The 17,190-nt window shown below is 43.7% G+C and overlaps 1 protein-coding gene across 5 annotated transcripts in view; it reads right to left on the bottom strand.

Annotated features, from left to right (window-relative positions):
- The window catches only part of snx29 (sorting nexin 29), a 114,471-nt gene that overhangs the window by 94,373 nt on the left and 2,908 nt on the right, over positions 1–17,190 (bottom strand). For 3 of the 5 annotated variants that reach the window (XR_003865787.2, XR_003865788.2, XM_029685030.2), the window contains exons 3-13: positions 13,698–13,750; positions 13,440–13,564; positions 7,953–8,133; positions 7,775–7,845; positions 7,037–7,306; positions 6,086–6,452; positions 5,850–5,944; positions 5,431–5,527; positions 4,015–4,103; positions 2,267–2,330; positions 1,948–2,076 (exon numbers count right to left, since the gene is read on the bottom strand). Coding sequence is in view for 3 of the 5 variants with exons in the window: in XM_029685030.2 (XP_029540890.1) it covers positions 1,948–2,076; positions 2,267–2,330; positions 4,015–4,103; positions 5,431–5,527; positions 5,850–5,944; positions 6,086–6,452; positions 7,037–7,306; positions 7,775–7,845; positions 7,953–8,133; positions 13,440–13,564; positions 13,698–13,750 (1,541 nt within the window). In the remaining 2 variants the exon portion in view is untranslated. The remainder of the gene's footprint in view (positions 1–1,947; positions 2,077–2,266; positions 2,331–4,014; positions 4,104–5,430; positions 5,528–5,849; positions 5,945–6,085; positions 6,453–7,036; positions 7,307–7,774; positions 7,846–7,952; positions 8,134–13,439; positions 13,565–13,697; positions 13,751–17,190) is intronic. The other 2 variants (XM_029685032.2, XM_029685031.2) reach the window with 2 other exon arrangements.

Genomic DNA, 17,190 nt, shown 5'->3' with positions numbered 1-17,190 from the left:
CAGCCTGTGTGAGTTCTAGTTTCTGCTCTGCTAACGTCACTGGGAGACTGGCCGGAGCTCCATGCTGGTAGGGAATAGGATTTCCTGCATGTGTGTATGTGTCCGTGCGTGCAAACATGTGCCTCAGTCAGTCAGTGTTACATACCGTACATTCGGAAAGTATGCAGACCCCTTGACTTTCTCCACATTTTGTTACGATACAGCCTTATTCTAACATGTATTAAATCGGTTTTTCCCCTCATCAATCTACACACAATAGCCCATAATAACAAAGCAAAAATGAGGTTTTTAGACATTTTTGCACATTTATAAAAAAATACTAAACTGAAGTATTACATTTACATAAGCATTCAGACCTTTTACTCAGTACTTTGTTGAAGCACCTTTCACAGCGATTACAGCCTTATGTCGTCTTGGGTATGACGCTACAAGCTTGGCACAGCTGTATTTGGGAGTTTCTCCCATTCTTCTCTGCAGATCCTCTCAAGCTCTGTCAGGTTGGATAGGGAGCGTCCCTCCAGAGATGTTAGATCAGGTTCAAGTCTGGGCTCCGACTGGGCCACTGAAGGACATTCAGAGACTTGTCCCGAAGCCACTCCTGCGTTGTCTTGGCTGTGCGCTTAGGGTGGTTGTCCTGTTGGAAGGTGTCCAGTCTGAGGTCCTGAGCGCTCTGGAGCAGGTTTTCATCAAGGGTTTCTCTGTACTTTGCTCCATTCATCTTTCCCTCGATCCAGACTAGTCTCCCAGTCCCTGCCGCTGAAAAACATCCCCACAGCATGATGCTGCCACCACCACCATGCTTCACCGTAGGGATGGTGCCAGGTTTCCTCCAGATGTGACGCTTAGCATTCAGGCCAAAGAGTTCCATCTTGGTTTCATCAGACCAGAGAATCTTGTTTCTCATGGTCTGAGTCTTTAGGTGCCTTTTGTCAAACTCCAAGTGGGCTGTCATGTGCCTTTTACTGAGTGGCTTCTGTCTGGCCACTCTACCATAAAGGCCTGATTGGTGGAGTGCTGCAGAGATGGTTGTCCTTCTGGAAGGTTCTCCCATCTCCACAGAGGAACTCTAGAGCTCTGGTTCTTGGTCACCTCCTTGACCAAGGCCCTTCTCCCCCGATTGCTCAGGTCACTGTGATCTTGAGGACCTTCAATGCTGCAGAAATGTTTTGGTACCCATCCCCAGATCTGTGCCTCTGTGCTTTCATGTCCAATCAATTGAATTTACCACAGGTGGACTCCAATCAAGTTGTAGAAACATCTCAAGGATGATCAATGGAAACAGGAAGCACCTGAGCTCAATTGCGAGTCTCATAGCAAAGGGTCTGAATACTTATGTAAATATTTTTTTTATTTTGTATTTTCTCATTATGGGTTATTGTGGGTAGATTGATGAGGATTTTTTTTTTGCATTTTAGAATGAGGCTGTAATGTAACAAAATATGGAAAAGGTCAAGGGGTCTGAATACTTTCAGAATGCACGTCAGAAGCACTGCCTCAGTCAGTGTGTGGCCCACGTCTTAACCAGTCCAGTACCCACTCCTCTCACTGTGCTGAATCAATATGGGTACCTCTATGAGAGCAGCTCAGCCCAGCTCATGTCCACTGGGCTTTGTTAGACACAAACACAGGGAGGGCTTACTTACCAGCACCAGTATTTTTAGCTACTATTGATCAGATCAGGCCAGATTTGGGTGGAGGATAGCACTTGAGTTTGAGTGGCTGGAGTTTCCAGTTTGTCTTGAAGGTGTAGAGGAGTGGAAAGACTAAACCACTCAAATGTAAAAATTGCACATTGCAGCATACTCAACACTTAAAAATATACATATTGAACTTCTAAAGACTGTTTCCAGTGAGTGTGGGTTTGTCTGTCTCTAACCACCAATATTCCTACTGTAGCCATGGGAAGCTGCCACTGGGAACAACAACCACCAACGATCTGGTACCCACCTGCCCAGAGCCTGGACCTTGGCTGTGTGTCTCTCCTCCAGCTCATCCAGGCGTCTCCTCAAGGCGTCTGTCTCCTGTCTCAGCCCAGCAGAGTGCTCCATCTCCCCATCCAGCAGGCTGCGCAGGGACCTGGAGCCCCGGAGGACACAACAGCACAATACTGTTAGCATACAGTCACACACACACACACAGAACACTGGCATACACAGTCTGCTCACAACTCTCAGAAAACTCACATACATACATAGCTCTTAATTCCCCTTGATTTTTCACATAAAAGATCAACTCATCCCACCAACATTAGCAGAGAGGATCTCACATGTTCAGTTCATCCAGCTCATCCTTCCTGTTCATCATGGCCACTATGGCCTGGCGGAGCTCCACTGTAGACAGAGGACAGAGACCGTTAACAACACAGACATACAAAACACAGAACCAAACAAATTGATATACATCTCTGTACAAGTGTTAACTGTTCACATTTCTTTTGCTCGGCTCATATTTAAGTCTCATCATTAGCGGAGCTGACTGATACCTAAACACTAACCTGGTTCCATACTGTACTGTGCTGTGCTGCCTGTAGCCAACTCTTCTGTCGTTGTCATGACTACACACAAGTTAGCTCCAGAACATAGAGCATGGGACCAGCCAGGCTACTAATATACTACCTTTGCCCAGATACAAACACACTTTAGCACCATACAGTCACAACACAGCTCTCTATTCACATGATGGATATAGGCTAATATATAGCACTGCACTGAGAGAAGTAGGTCTATGGAAAAAGGGCCAAGATACGGCAGCCTTATGAATACCAAAGTATTTACTCAATTAAAAGCAAATGAATAATGCAGATCAGCTCTTGGCTACATTAACAGCAGGGAAGCGCAAAGAAGTGGAGCTCGTTTTGGCCCCAGACGCATTTCAAAAAGTAGGTTTACAACCCAAAGTGCCTGGTTGAGGAGGTGAAGAGAAGGATGATGAAGAAGGTGGTAGAGGAGAGCCCCATTATATCTGGAGCTCCCAATTCCACATCAGTGCTCCAGAAATAGGTGTGACATTTACAACAACCATGCGTTCACCACAGGAAGCTAGCACCGGCAATCCATTAAGGAGCTTTATAGAGAGGCGCCCCTCTGTTGCACTACAACTGTGTGTGTGTGCTTGTGCGTATGTGGGTTTGTGTGTGATGCAGGCAGTGTATGGATTTGGACAATGGTTCCCATTACAGATCCAGTTAAACAGCAGACTCCATTATGTTTTTTGTTTTTTTACTGCACACAATGTTCTCTATCTGTACACACAAACACAAAAGCACACAAACACAAATACACACACACAGCTCTCTTCTTTTGAGAGCCCCTAATCTGTGAGTGTTCGACTATAGACGTGAGTCGTGACCATAGATGTGCCTGTGGGTCTAGATGTGCCGCCCCACTCAGATCCCCTGCCCTAACTCACATTACAGACTTAGTGTGTTCCACACACAGGAAACAGCATCAATATGAGCATCAGCCGAGCTACCCTCTGCTAAGCTTTAGGAAATTACGCAAATCACGTTCTGGAGTGGAAAACAGAGACAGTGTGTAAACTGTTGACTGGATCAGGGCATTTTACATTCCAGGAAGTTTTGAAAGACAGTAGAGCGGACAAAATGTCAATTAATGGTGTGTGTTGTTTACAGAAATGAAATCTATCAAGTAAGACATGCTTTTCTGAGTGTACCATTCTATTTCACTCATATCCTTTGTTACAGTAAACTGTAGGCTGCCGTTAGAATACACAGAGGCACACTGACTCAGCAGTGCCATCACCTGGTTGAATAAGGGATTATTCTTTTTTTTTTACCTTTATTTAACTAGACAAGTCAGTTCTTATTTTTTTTATTTTCTTATTTTCAATGACAGCCTAGGAACAGTGGGTTAACTGCCTTGTTCAGGGGCAGAACAACAGATTTTTACCTTTCCTAGTCCAACGCTGTAACCACTAGGCTACCTGCAGCCCAAATGATCATCATACAGGATTCCCTTCTTATTACCAAACACATGTACAGTATACCACACACACCCACTGTCATTGACTCTGGTAGACCAGGGGTGGCACTGGACAGTACACTGGAGAGAGGTGCATTCTGGACCGGCGGGCTGGGCTCCAAGCTGTAACACCACAGACAGAGAGAGGTTACGTATACATCTCCATCCAACAACTCAAATCAAATGTTATTTGTCACATGCGCCAAATACAACAGGTGTAGACCTTACAGTGAAATGCTTACTTACAAGCCCTTAACCAACAATGCAGTTTTAAGAAAAGACCCCCAAAAAATAAAAGTAACAAATAATTTAAGAGAAACAGTAAAATAACAATAGCGAGGCACCGGTTAGTCGAGGTAGTTGTGGTAATATGTACATGTAGGTAGAGTTATTAAAGTGACAATGCACAGATAATAACAGAGAGTAGCAGCAGTGTAGAAGAATGGGGAGGAGTATGGGGGCAATGCAAATAGTCTGGGTAGCCAGTTGGAGATGTTCAGGTGTCTTATGGCTTGGGGGTAGAAGCTGTTTCAAAGCCTCTTGGACCTAGGCTTGGCGCTCCAGAACCGCTTGCCATGCTGTAGTAGAGAGAACAGTCTATGACTAGGTGGCTGGAGTCTTAGACAATTTTTAGGGCCTTCTTCTGACACCGCCTGGTACAGAGGTCCTGAATGGCAGAAAGCTTGGCCCCGGTGATGTACTGGGCCGTACGCACTACCCTCTGTAGTGCCTTGCGGTCGGAGGCAGAGCAGTTGCCATACCAGGCAGTGATGCAACCATGCCCTCGATTGTGTAGCTGTAAAACCTTTTGAGGATCTGAAGACCCATGTCTCCTGAGGCGGAATAGGTTTTGTCATGCTCTCTTCACGACTGCCTTGGTGTGCTTGGACCATGTAAGTTTGTTGGTGATGTGGACGCCAAAGAATTTGAAGCTCTCAACCTGCTCCACTACAGCCCCATCGATGAGAATAGGGGTGTGCTCGGTCCTCCTTTTCCTTTAGTCCACAATCATCTCCTTTGTCTTGATCATGTTGAGGGAGAGGTTCTTGTCCTCGCACCACACGGCCAGGTCTCTGACCTCCTCTCTATAGGCTGTCTCGTTGTTGTCGGTGATCAGACCTATCACTGTTGTGTCATCTGCAAACTTAATGATGGTGTTGAAGTCGTGCCTGGCCGTGCAGTCAGTGAACAGAGAGTACAGGAGGGGACTGGGCACGCACCCCTGAGGGGACCCCGTGTTGAGGATCAGCGTGGCGGATATGGTGTTACCTACCCTTACCACCTGGGGGCGGCCCATCAGGAAGTCCAGGATCCAGTTGCAGAGGGAGGTGTTTAGTCCCAGGGTCCTTAGCTTAGTGATGAGCTTTGAACTCAAAATTATTGATCTGAGTGCAGTTTTCCTCCCACCCTTGTTAAGATGATGCTTATATAAAATGGACTGACAACTTACTTGAACTGTAGCTGGGATCTGGTCGTCTCGTAGTCGCTGACTGGACCTGTGGAATCTGTCTGTACAGGAAATGCAACTGTATCTTTCACTGAGCCGACTGAAACAAAATGAAAGTGAAAAACAATGAGAGAGAGAGAAAGTACCTCAATGCTGACGTATCTGTCTGGGTTTAATGCTTTCCATATTCTACAAAAGCTTAGTAAATTTACACTTCTGTTTTCTCATGAGCTTTATCACTAAGCAACCTCGCCCACTATTCTCTTTTAACACCAGTCTGCTGTTGCTATGGAAACTATCCCCAAAAATGAACACATATGAACCAACACATTATAACCAAAATTCTGTGGTTATGTAAGAAATGACTGTTGGGCTCAGAGGACTGGGTTGAGAAACACTGCTGTAGAGGAGAGGAGCCTCACCTGGCTGAGCGTAGGAGTGGCTGGAGGACACAGGAATGAGGATGTCTGAACTGTCATTATCAGTTATGGCCTGCAGAGCGCCCCACGTTGACACTCTGTAACAGACACACACGTTACAACACAGATAAAGTACACCTGTTTATATCAATTCTTGATTAGGAGTTTCTCTCCCTGCTTATTGTATCGTTAAGAAAGTGCTAGATGATGTATAATCCTTAGTCTCCATGGTTACTCACTGGTCAGCGTTGGCCGTGTTATGAAAGGGGCTCTGTGGCTGTGGCCTACTCTTGTATACCTCTTCCTCCTCATCATCATTATCAATAATCTTGGTGTCAGGCAGAGCTCTGGAGAAAGGAGGAGACCCGGCCCAGCTGACTATCCCAGGATCGGGCAGCCCGTTCTGGAGAGGCGAGAGGGAGAAGGAGGACTCCAGTGGGTAAATAACCTCCTCCAGACTGACCTGAGGAGCAGTGGTGCTCTTCCTGAGGGTGACAGTCCCCCCCCCCACCTCTTCCTCATCCTCCGCTCCCCCATCCAGGTCGTCGAAGGAGATGATGTTGGTGATTTTCTTTTTCCTCCGTCGCTCCTTCCTCAGGCCAGAGTCTGGAGAGAGAAAACATGTCGTCAGTTTGCTCTCCATGTTTGTTGGCGTATTATTCCTTCCCTGAGTAATAATATGAATAGAACTGAATATAAATAATTGTCCACGGAGCTGTGAGGGGAACGGCACCTCAGTACCTCCAGGCTCTGATCAGGCCCTACACCCAAACAAGGGCACTGCGCTCATCCACCTCTGGCCTGCTCGCCTCCCTACCACTGAGGAAGTACAGTTCCCGCTCAGCCCAGTCAAAACTGTTCGCTGCTCTGGCCCCCCAATGGTGGAACAAACTCCCTCACGACGCCAGGACAGCTTAGTCAATCACCACCTTCCGGAGACACCTGAAACCCCACCTCTTTAAGGAATACCTAGGATAGGATAAAGTAATCCTTCTCACCCCCCTTAAAAGACCTAGATGCACTATTGTAAAGTGGCTGTTCCACTGGATGTCATAAGGTGAAAGCACCAATTTGTAAGTCGCTCTGGATAAGAGCGTCTGCTAAATGACTTAAATGTAAATGTTAAATGTAAATGTCCATATGCACTGTCCCCCTCAGTGTCTGAGTTGATTGTAATTTCTCCTCCCTACCTGCGGAGGCGCTGCGTGGCAGGACAGGCAGTGGGTCTGATGATCCGTCGGGGCAGTGGGTAGGGGTGAAGCCTGGCACCACAGCGGTGACGGTGCTGATCTCCCTGAGCAGAGTGCTCACCCCCTGGGTGGACTCCTTCCATAGGCTCCCTATGCCCTGGGTGGACTCCTTCAGGAGGTGACTCACGGAGGAGGAGGAGCCGCCCGCCCGGGGCACACCGTTCAGGTCTGTGTTGTCGATGTTGATGGCAAACAGGATGGAGTTTAGTCCTGTGTGAAGGGTGGAGAGAGAGGAGAAGGTCTAGTTACTAGTCGTTCACACAGCACTAATGGTAGTGGATAAGGTGAGTTGGTTCTCCCCAACTAACAATGTATAGCTCCCTGAGAATTGGAAAAGTGCTACATAAATCCAAATCCATCAGCACTGCACTAGACACAGTAGGTGGGTAAACTCAGATTGCAGGTCGCGGTGATAAGTATAACATAAGTATATAAGTACAACACTAAGTATAACACTCCCTTTACTTTCAATGTATCTTCCCGTATTGCTGGGTAAACGCTTACGCAAAATACCAAAAAGCTGAGTAAACAGTGCGTTCACCCTCCACTACACCACTGACTGCATATCACACAGGGAGTAAGTGACTCAACTGTGACTCATGGCTTACTGCAAAGTAGCTCTCTGAATGGTAGAGACATGAATGTGTTTCACCACAGGAATCCGAGTCATGCTCTCACCTGCAGCCATGGTGGGCAGCATGCTGGCTCGCTCCTCATCCAGAATAAACGCCCAGTCTTCATAGAAAGTACTAGAAAACACAAAGAAATAAGATATACTGGCAAGAAAGGTCCAGACTTCACACCCACACACAGACCTGAGATAAATACAGACATGCAAACAGACACACACTCTCACCCGAGGCGTATGCCGTCTGCGAGCAGCATGTGTAGGTAGCGTTCTAGTGAGTGTTCGTTGAGGGCACAGCGGAGCCAGGCGCGGCCACGGCCCAGCTCAGAGGAGATGTGTCTCAGGGAGTAGAACCGCTGCAGCTCATGGCGGTTCAAATGCTCCTTCACATAGAGCCAGAACGTCAGCTCTGAGAGAGAGAAGAGAGAGAAAGAGAAAGAGATGAACCAAAAAGAAAGTGAATGTCCACTGCTTGCTACTCCCAAGATCTATATCCTTTAACACAGCTAGAATGTGAACTCATTTCTACACAATTAAAGCCATTTCTTACCAACTGAAGCTTCTGAATGGCCATGTCAAAGGTCAGAGATCAAAAGGTCAGAGAGCAGCCAGTAAAAGCTTAAAGATCGTCTAAGTAATCACAGTTCTAAACCATCATATTCATCCACTGACTAATTAGCCATGTTCACACCTTCCTCATTTTCCTCAGTTTGTCCTCAAGACCTCAACAACTCCCCAGAGGATAGAGTCACCAAACACATCACCTATTGGCCAACAGAGTTTTCACTCTTTATATAACACCCAACTTGCAAGACAGTTTGAAAGTCTGTTCGCTGTAAGTTTTCACGTTCTTGATAATTAGTGTGAATAACTGCGATGGAGGTCTCTCTTTAGCATAGCATTACCATATGGCCTTAGAACAATGTGTAATACAACAGCCTATTTCACTCCGCAGCACTGGACTTATTAAACACTCAGTATGGTAGCTGTGTCCCAGAGTTCTCTCAATTCAATTCAATTCAATTCAAGGGCTGTATTGGCATGGGAAACATGTGTTAACATTGCCAAAGCAAGTGAGGTAGACAACATACAAAGTGAATATATAAAGTGAAAAACAACAAAAATTAACAGTAAACATTACACATACAGAAGTTTCAAAACAGTAAAGACATTACAAATGTCATATTATATATATACAGTGTTTTAACAATGTACAAATGGTTAAAGGACACAAGATAAAATAAATAAGCATAAATATGGGTTTTATTTACAATGGTGTTTGTTCTTCACTGGTTGCCCTTTTCTCGTGGCAACAGGTCACAAATCTTGCTGCTGTGATGGCACACTGTGGAATTTCACCCAGTAGATATGGGAGTTTTTCAAAATTGGATTTGTTTTCGAATTCTTTGTGGATCTGTGTAATCTGAGGGAAATATGTCTCTCTAATATGGTCATACATTGGGCAGGAGGTTAGGGAGTGCAGCTCAGTTTCCACCTCATTTTGTGGGCAGTGAGCACATAGCCTGTCTTCTCTTGAGAGCCATGTCTGCCTACGGCGGCCTTTCTCAATAGCAAGGCTATGCTCACTGAGTCTGTACATAGTCAAAGCTTTCCTTAATTTTGGGTCAGTCACAGTGGTCAGGTATTCTGCCGCTGTGTACTCTCTGTGTAGGGCCAAATAGCATTCTAGTTTGCTCTGTTTTTTTGTTAATTCTTTCCAATGTGTTAAGTAATTATCTTTTTGTTTTCTCATGATTTGATTGGGTCTAATTGTGCTGTTGTCCTGGGGCTCTGTAGGGTGTGTTTGTGAACAGAGCCCCAGGACCAGCTTGCTTAGGGAACTCTTCTCCAGGTTCATCTCTCTGTAGGTGATGGCTTTGTTATGGCAGGTTTGGGAATCGCTTCCTTTTAGGTGGTTGTAGAATTTAACGGCTCTTTTCTGGATTTTGATCATTAGTGGGTATCGGCCTAATTCTGCTCTGCATGCATTATTTGGTGTTCTACATTGTACACGGAGGATATTTTTTGCAGAATTCTGCATGCAGAGTCTCAATTTGGTGTTTGTCCCATTTTGTGAAGTCTTGGTTGGTGAGCGGACCCCAGACCTCACAACCATAAAGGGCAATGGGCTCTATGACTGATTCAAGTATTTTTAGCCAAATCCTAATTGGTATGTTGAAATTTATGTTTCTTTTGATGGCATAGAATGCCCTTCTTGCCTTGTCTCTCAGATCGTTCACAGCTTTGTGGAAGTTACCTGTGGCTCTGATGTTTAGGCCAAGGTATGTATAGTTTTTTGTGTGCTCTAGGGCAACAGTGTCTAGATGGAATTTGTATTTGTGGTCCTGGTGACTGGACCTTTTTTGGAACACCATTATTTTGGTCTTACTGAGATTTACTGTCTCTCTCCATCATCACCAAGACTTTGTTAACTGGGACAGAAAGAGATAATGGACAGGCCCAATGAAGTAAAAAATGATCTAGAAACTTGAAGTTTTGGAATTTCCTAAATACATAACCTATGTCTAAAAACAACAATGCAATGTAAAAACTAGTTGACATTGAGGTTAGTGTGCCTTCTCACTTTACCAAATGTTGCTAACCGTTGCTTTAGACAAATTAAAGATGATCTTTGTATGAAACATCTTAAATTACAGTTTACTTTGAGCAAATTCAGAATTTGCGATTATAATCGTGTTTAATCGCAGCAAACCCTGCGATTAACTTAATGAAATGTTTGAATCGTTTGACTGCCCTACAACATCTGGTCCACGAACACCTCTTTTACAACTTGTTCAGCCAGAATGATCTGTTTGAATTTTACCACTGCTTCTTTTAAGAAACCACAACAGGTGCTGGGCTGCCCTCAGAAAGAGAGACAATTTTCTTTCTTGTCGTTTTTGACTAAATCTGTTGCATAACCCGCTGGTTTCACAGCCAGTATCTGCACCTGGTTTCTCTCTCAGTCGTCCTACAGCATCTGTTTCCTGCGTGGAGAGTAGACACTCATCACAGCCGTTATCTCCTACTGAGGTGAGTAAAGTATTCTCAGGTCTCCAGTTTCCTAGGCTAATATTAGGTATGCTCCTTTTCTTGTTTTTATAGCACCTTGCACTTGTACCTTTTCTATTCTTTCGAGCATCGATTAAATGAAGTATATTATTCTAGCATCTTGGCCTCCTTTGGTTATTCCTTTTCACGGTTTGAGTGCAAGTAGCTTTTGAATTCTACTAATATTAAGCTGTTACTAGGGAAGTCGAATGAATAAGTCCCCCAGTTAAATTAAGAGCATTTTTTAAATCTCTAATATGGTTAAACTAGTGAGAAATATATGTGAATATTGAAAAAAATCTGAGTGTTTGCTCCATTTGCTATCATCCTAAATGAAGATATTGAATTATTTTTGCCATATGGAATGAATGTATATTATGTTACTTTCCATGTTCTGGACAGTATGCATTACTACACTACACAAGCTGACGTTTTGCCACATGGTAATTCGGGAGAATTACACATCCTTCAAAAAAGGTTTATAGTCAACACAATATCAATTGCTTAAAACAGATCAATATCTATGGTTTTGTACTGTTCATTTTTGTCACTCACTGGGGGTCGCAGGACTTACAACATTTATTTCTCAAATGGCACAGATAGTTTGGGGCGGTATCGCTATAAAAGTTGCTGGCCACACACCAATACACTGATTTTACAGTCAAATTTTCCACTTAAATAGCAGAAAACCGTTGTCACTGTTTATATCCTATGGCGGGTCGTGATTTGTTGACGTTACCTAACAGAAAAAGTGGTTTGTTCCCTTTTCCATGATGGCAGCCTCCCGCCATCCCAAAATATAGATATAAGCCTTATTTATACAAGTTCTCATCTGACCAAACATGTATAGGTTATTCCGTGTGGCCTTTGAATAATGTTTGTTTAAACTGCCCTACACCGCAAATGTTTGCCCCTATTCTATTGATTTCAGCGTGATATCAAGAAGTGATTAACATAAAAAGTGCTGCTTTACCCTTTATTTGATTTATTTCACCTTTATTTAACCAGGTAGGCTAGTTGAGAACAAGTACTCATTTACAACTGCGACCTGGCCAAGATAAAGCATAGCAATTCGACACATACAACAACAGAGTTACACATGGAATAAACAAAACATACAGTAGAAAAAAAGAAAACAAAAAGTATATATACAGTGAGTGCAAATGAGGTAAGATAAGGGAGTTAAGACAATAAATAGGCCATGGTGGTGAAGTAATTACAATATAGCAATTAAACACTGGAATGGTAGATGTGCAAGTAGAGATACTGGGCTGCAAAGGAGCAAGATAAATAAATAAATACTGTATGGGGATGAGGTAGGTAGATAGCCCATCTATAAACAGCCCATCTATGTACAGGTGCAGTGATCTGTGTGGTACTCTGACAGCTGGTGCTTAAAGCTAGTGAGGGAGGTATGAGACTTCAGCTTCAGTGATTTTTGCAGTTTGTTCTAGTCATTGGCAGCAGAGAACTGGAAGGAAAGGAGACCAAAGGAGGTATTGGCTTTGGGGGTGACCAGTGGAATATACCTGCTGGAGCGAGTGGGTGCTGCTATGGTGACCAGTGAGCTGAGATAAGGCGGGGCTTTACCTAGCAGAGACTTGTAGATAACCTGTAGCCAGTGGGTTTGGTGACGAGTATGAAGCGAGGGCCAACCAACGAGAGCGTACAGGTCGCAGTGGTGGGTAGTGTATGGGGATTTGGTGACAAAACGGATGGCACTGTGATAGACTGCATCCAATTTGTTGAGTAGAGTGTTGGAGGCTATTTTATAGATGACATCACCGAAGTCGAGGATCTGTAGGATGGTCAGTTTTACAAGGGTATGTTTGGCAGCATGAGTGAAGGATGCTTTGTTGCGAAATAGGAAGCCGATTCTAGATTTAATTTTGGATTGGAGATGCTTAATGTGAGTCTGGAAGGAGAGTTTACAGTCTAACCAGACACCTAGGAATTTGTAGTTGTCCACGTATTCTAAGTCAGAACCGTCCAGAGTTGGACGGGCGGGCAGGTGCGGGCAGTGATCGATTGAATAGCATGCATTTAGTTTTACTTGCATTTAAGAGCAGTTGGAGGCCACGGCATTGAAGCTCGTCTGGAGGTTAGTTAACACAGTGTCCAAAGAGGGCCAGAAGTATACAGAATGGTGTCGTCTCCGTAGAGGTGGATCAGAGAATCACCAGCACCAAGAGCAACATCATTGATGTATACAGAGAAGAAAGTCGGCCCGAGAATTGAACCCTGTTTGACTGCCAGAGGTCCGTACAACAGGCCCTCCGATTTGACACACTGAACTCTATCAGAGAAGTAGTTACCAGGTTTGCGATCCACTTGAATCAAAATGCAAACTTCAAAATGTCAAAATGTAGCTAGATGTCTTCTACAAATTGTACTCTAACCAGTGATGAACACATTATTCCCAGATTCAGTGTGTTTGTTTTAGCTGTGTTAGTTCTTATAGTCTGACTAAGAGTATATATATATATATATATATATATATATATATATATATATATATATATATATATACACCTCTCGCCTGACCAAAATCTTCAAGGGCCCCTGAAGGGCCCCCAGTGCAGATAAAGGTTACCAGTACTTCCTGGAAAAACTTTTTTTATACTTCATATCACTGTAATCTGTTTCCAGGTCATGTGAATGTACCTGCTTCAGTCTTGCTGGTGAATCCTGCGGCCTGCTTGATGGCAGCAGCAGTGAGAGCCAGTCCTTTACTCTTCCTCAGGCCATGCTGGAGGACAGCCTCAAACTGGGCACACAAACAGATCACCCTACAGGGGAGATACAAACAAAAGCATTACAATACATCACACACACGCACATTATACATAACACGCATTACACATTCACACACAAAACAACAGTAAATCATATCAGTTTTAAAATAATAAAGCACATTGGTACCTGCTGTCTAAATCTGAGGCGATCTCCTTTCTTCCTCCAAAGCGGATTTGGCACTGAACAGACATGAAGAATGAAGATGACATGGCTAGCAAAATAACTATGATGCAAAACTTTTACTTCCTCAATGGGAGCCTGCCAGCTAAAGTCCACAACATCAAACCAGGTTGAGAAACAACACAATGTGCACAGTATTATGCCTTATAAACTGTAGAGAGTGGATAAATTCACTGTAATTTCACTAAAAGCACATCATTATGAGTTTATGATTACATGACTAATTTGAACATAACTGTAATGCACTCCTCTTCAATGGAGATTATCCATAGTAGAGGGGGGCAATAGGATGGCTAACATAACCTGTCCTTTCACGTACAGCGCAGCTAACATAACCTGTCCTTTCACGTACAGAGCAGCTAACATAACCTGTCCTTTCACATACAGAGCAGCTAACATAACCTGTCCATTCACGTACAGAGCAGCTAACATAACCCGTCCTTTCACGTACAGAGCAGCTAACATAACCTGTCCTTTCACGTACAGAGCAGCTAACATAACCTGTCCTTTCACGTACAGTGTAGCTAACATAACCCGTCCTTTCACGTACAGGGCAGCTAACATAACCTGTCCTTTCACGTACAGAGCAGCTAACATAACCTGTCCTTTCACGTACAGAGCAGCTAACATAACCTGTCCTTTCACGTACAGTGCAGCTAACATAACCTGTTATGACACGTACAGTGCAGCTAACATAACCTGTTATGACACGTACAGTGCAGCTAACATAACCTGTTATGACACGTACAGTGCAGCTAACATAACCTGTTATGACACGTACAGTGCAGCTAACATAACCTGTTATGTCACGTACAGTGCAGCTAACATAACCTGTTATGACACATACAGTGCAGCTAACATAACCTGTTATGACACGTACAGTGCAGCTAACATAACCTATCATGACACGTACAGTGCAGCTAACATAACCTGTTATGTCACGTAGAGTGCAGCTAACATAACCTGTTATGTCACGTACAGTGAAGCTAACATAACCTGTCATGTCACGTACAGTGCAGCTAACATAACCTGTCATGACACATACAGTGCAGCTAACATAACCTGTCATGACACATACAGTGCAGCTAACATAACCTGTTATGACACATACAGTGCAGCTAACATAACCTGTCATGACACATACAGTGCAGCTAACATAACCTGTTATGACACGTACAGTGCAGCTAACATAACCTGTTATGACACATACAGTGCAGCTAACATAACCTGTTATGACACATAGAGTGCAGCTAACATAACCTGTCATGACACGTACAGTGCAGCTAACATAACCTGTTATGACACATACAGTGCAGCTAACATAATCTGTGATGACACATACAGTGCAGCTAACATAACCTGTTATGTTGCGTACAGTGCAGCTAACAGAACCTGTTATGACACATACAGTGCAGCTAACATAACCTGTTATGACACGTACAGTGCAGCTAACATAACCTGTTATGACACGTACAGTGCAACTAACATAACCTGTCATGACACATACAGTGCAGCTAACATAACCTGTTATGACACATACAGTGCAGCTAACATAACCTGTTATGACACATACAGTGCAGCTAACATAACCTGTTATGTCACGTACAGTGCAGCTAAAATAACCTGTTATGACACGTACAGTGCAGCTAACATAACCTGTTATGACACGTACAGTGCAGCTAACATAACCTGTCATGACACGTACAGTGCAGCTAACATAACCTGTTATGACACGTACAGTGCAGCTAACATAACCTATCATGACACGTACAGTGCAGCTAACATAACCTGTTATGTTGCGTACAGTGCAGCTAACAGAACCTGTCATGACACATACAGTGCAGCTAACATAACCTGTCATGACACATACAGTGCAGCTAACATAACCTGTTATGACACATACAGTGCAGCTAACATAACCTGTCATGACACATACAGTGCAGCTAACATAACCTGTTATGACACATACAGTGCAGCTAACATAACCTGTCATGACACGTACAGTGCAGCTAACATAACCTGTCATGACACATACAGTGCAGCTAACATAACCTGTCATGACACGTACAGTGCAGCTAACATAACCTGTTATGACACATACAGTGCAGCTAACATAACCTGTTATGACACGTACAGTGCAGCTAACATAACCTGTTATGACACGTACAGTGCAGCTAACATAACCTGTTATGACACATACAGTGCAGCTAACATAACCTGTTATGACACGTACAGTGCAGCTAACATAACCTGTTATGACACATACAGTGCAGCTAACATAACCTGTCATGACACATACAGTGCAGCTAACATAACCTGTTATGACACGTACAGTGCAGCTAACATAACCTGTTATGACACATACAGTGCAGCTAACATAACCTGTTATGACACATACAGTGCAGCTAACATAACCTGTCATGACACGTACAGTGCAGCTAACATAACCTGTTATGACACATACAGTGCAGCTAACATAATCTGTTATGACACATACAGTGCAGCTAACATAACCTGTCATGACACGTACAGAGCAGCTAACGTAACCTGTTATGACACATACAGTGCAGCTAACATAATCTGTTATGACACATACAGTGCAGCTAACATAACCTGTTATGACACATACAGTGCAGCTAACATAACCTGTTATGACACATACAGTGCAGCTAACATAACCTGTCATGACACGTACAGCGCAGCTAACATAACCTGTCCTTTCACGTACAGGGCAGCTAACATAACCTGTTATGACACATACAGTGCAGCTAACATAACCTGTTATGTTGCATACAGTGTAGCTAACATAACCTGTTATGACACATACAGAGCAGCTAACATAACCTGTCATGTCACATACAGTGCAGCTAACATAACCTGTTATGTCGCGTACAGTGCAGCTAACATAACCTGTCATGTCACATACAGTGCAGCTAACATAACCTGTTATGACACATACAGTGCAGCTAACATAACCTGTTATGACACATACAGTGCAGCTAACATAACCTGTTATGACACATACAGTGCAGCTAACATAACCTGTCATGACACGTACAGTGCAACTAACATAACCTGTCATGACACATACAGTGCAGCTAACATAACCTGTTATGACACATACAGTGCAGCTAACATAACCTGTCATGACACGTACAGTGCAGCTAACATAACCTGTCATGACACGTACAGTGCAGCTAACATAACCTGTCATGACACGTACAGTGCAGCTAACATAACCTGTTATGACACATACAGTGCAGCTAACATAACCTGTTATGACACATACAGTGCAGCTAACATAACCTGTTATGACACATACAGTGCAGCTAACATAACCTGTTATGACACATACAGTGCAGCTAACATAACCTGTTATGACACGTACAGTGCAGCTAACATAACCTGTTATGACACATACAGTGCAGCTAACATAATC

The sequence above is a fragment of the Oncorhynchus nerka genome, linkage group LG16, assembly GCF_034236695.1.
Source record: "Oncorhynchus nerka isolate Pitt River linkage group LG16, Oner_Uvic_2.0, whole genome shotgun sequence".
Taxonomy (NCBI): Eukaryota; Metazoa; Chordata; class Actinopteri; order Salmoniformes; family Salmonidae; genus Oncorhynchus; species Oncorhynchus nerka.
This window is presented reverse-complemented; position numbering and strand designations above follow the sequence as displayed.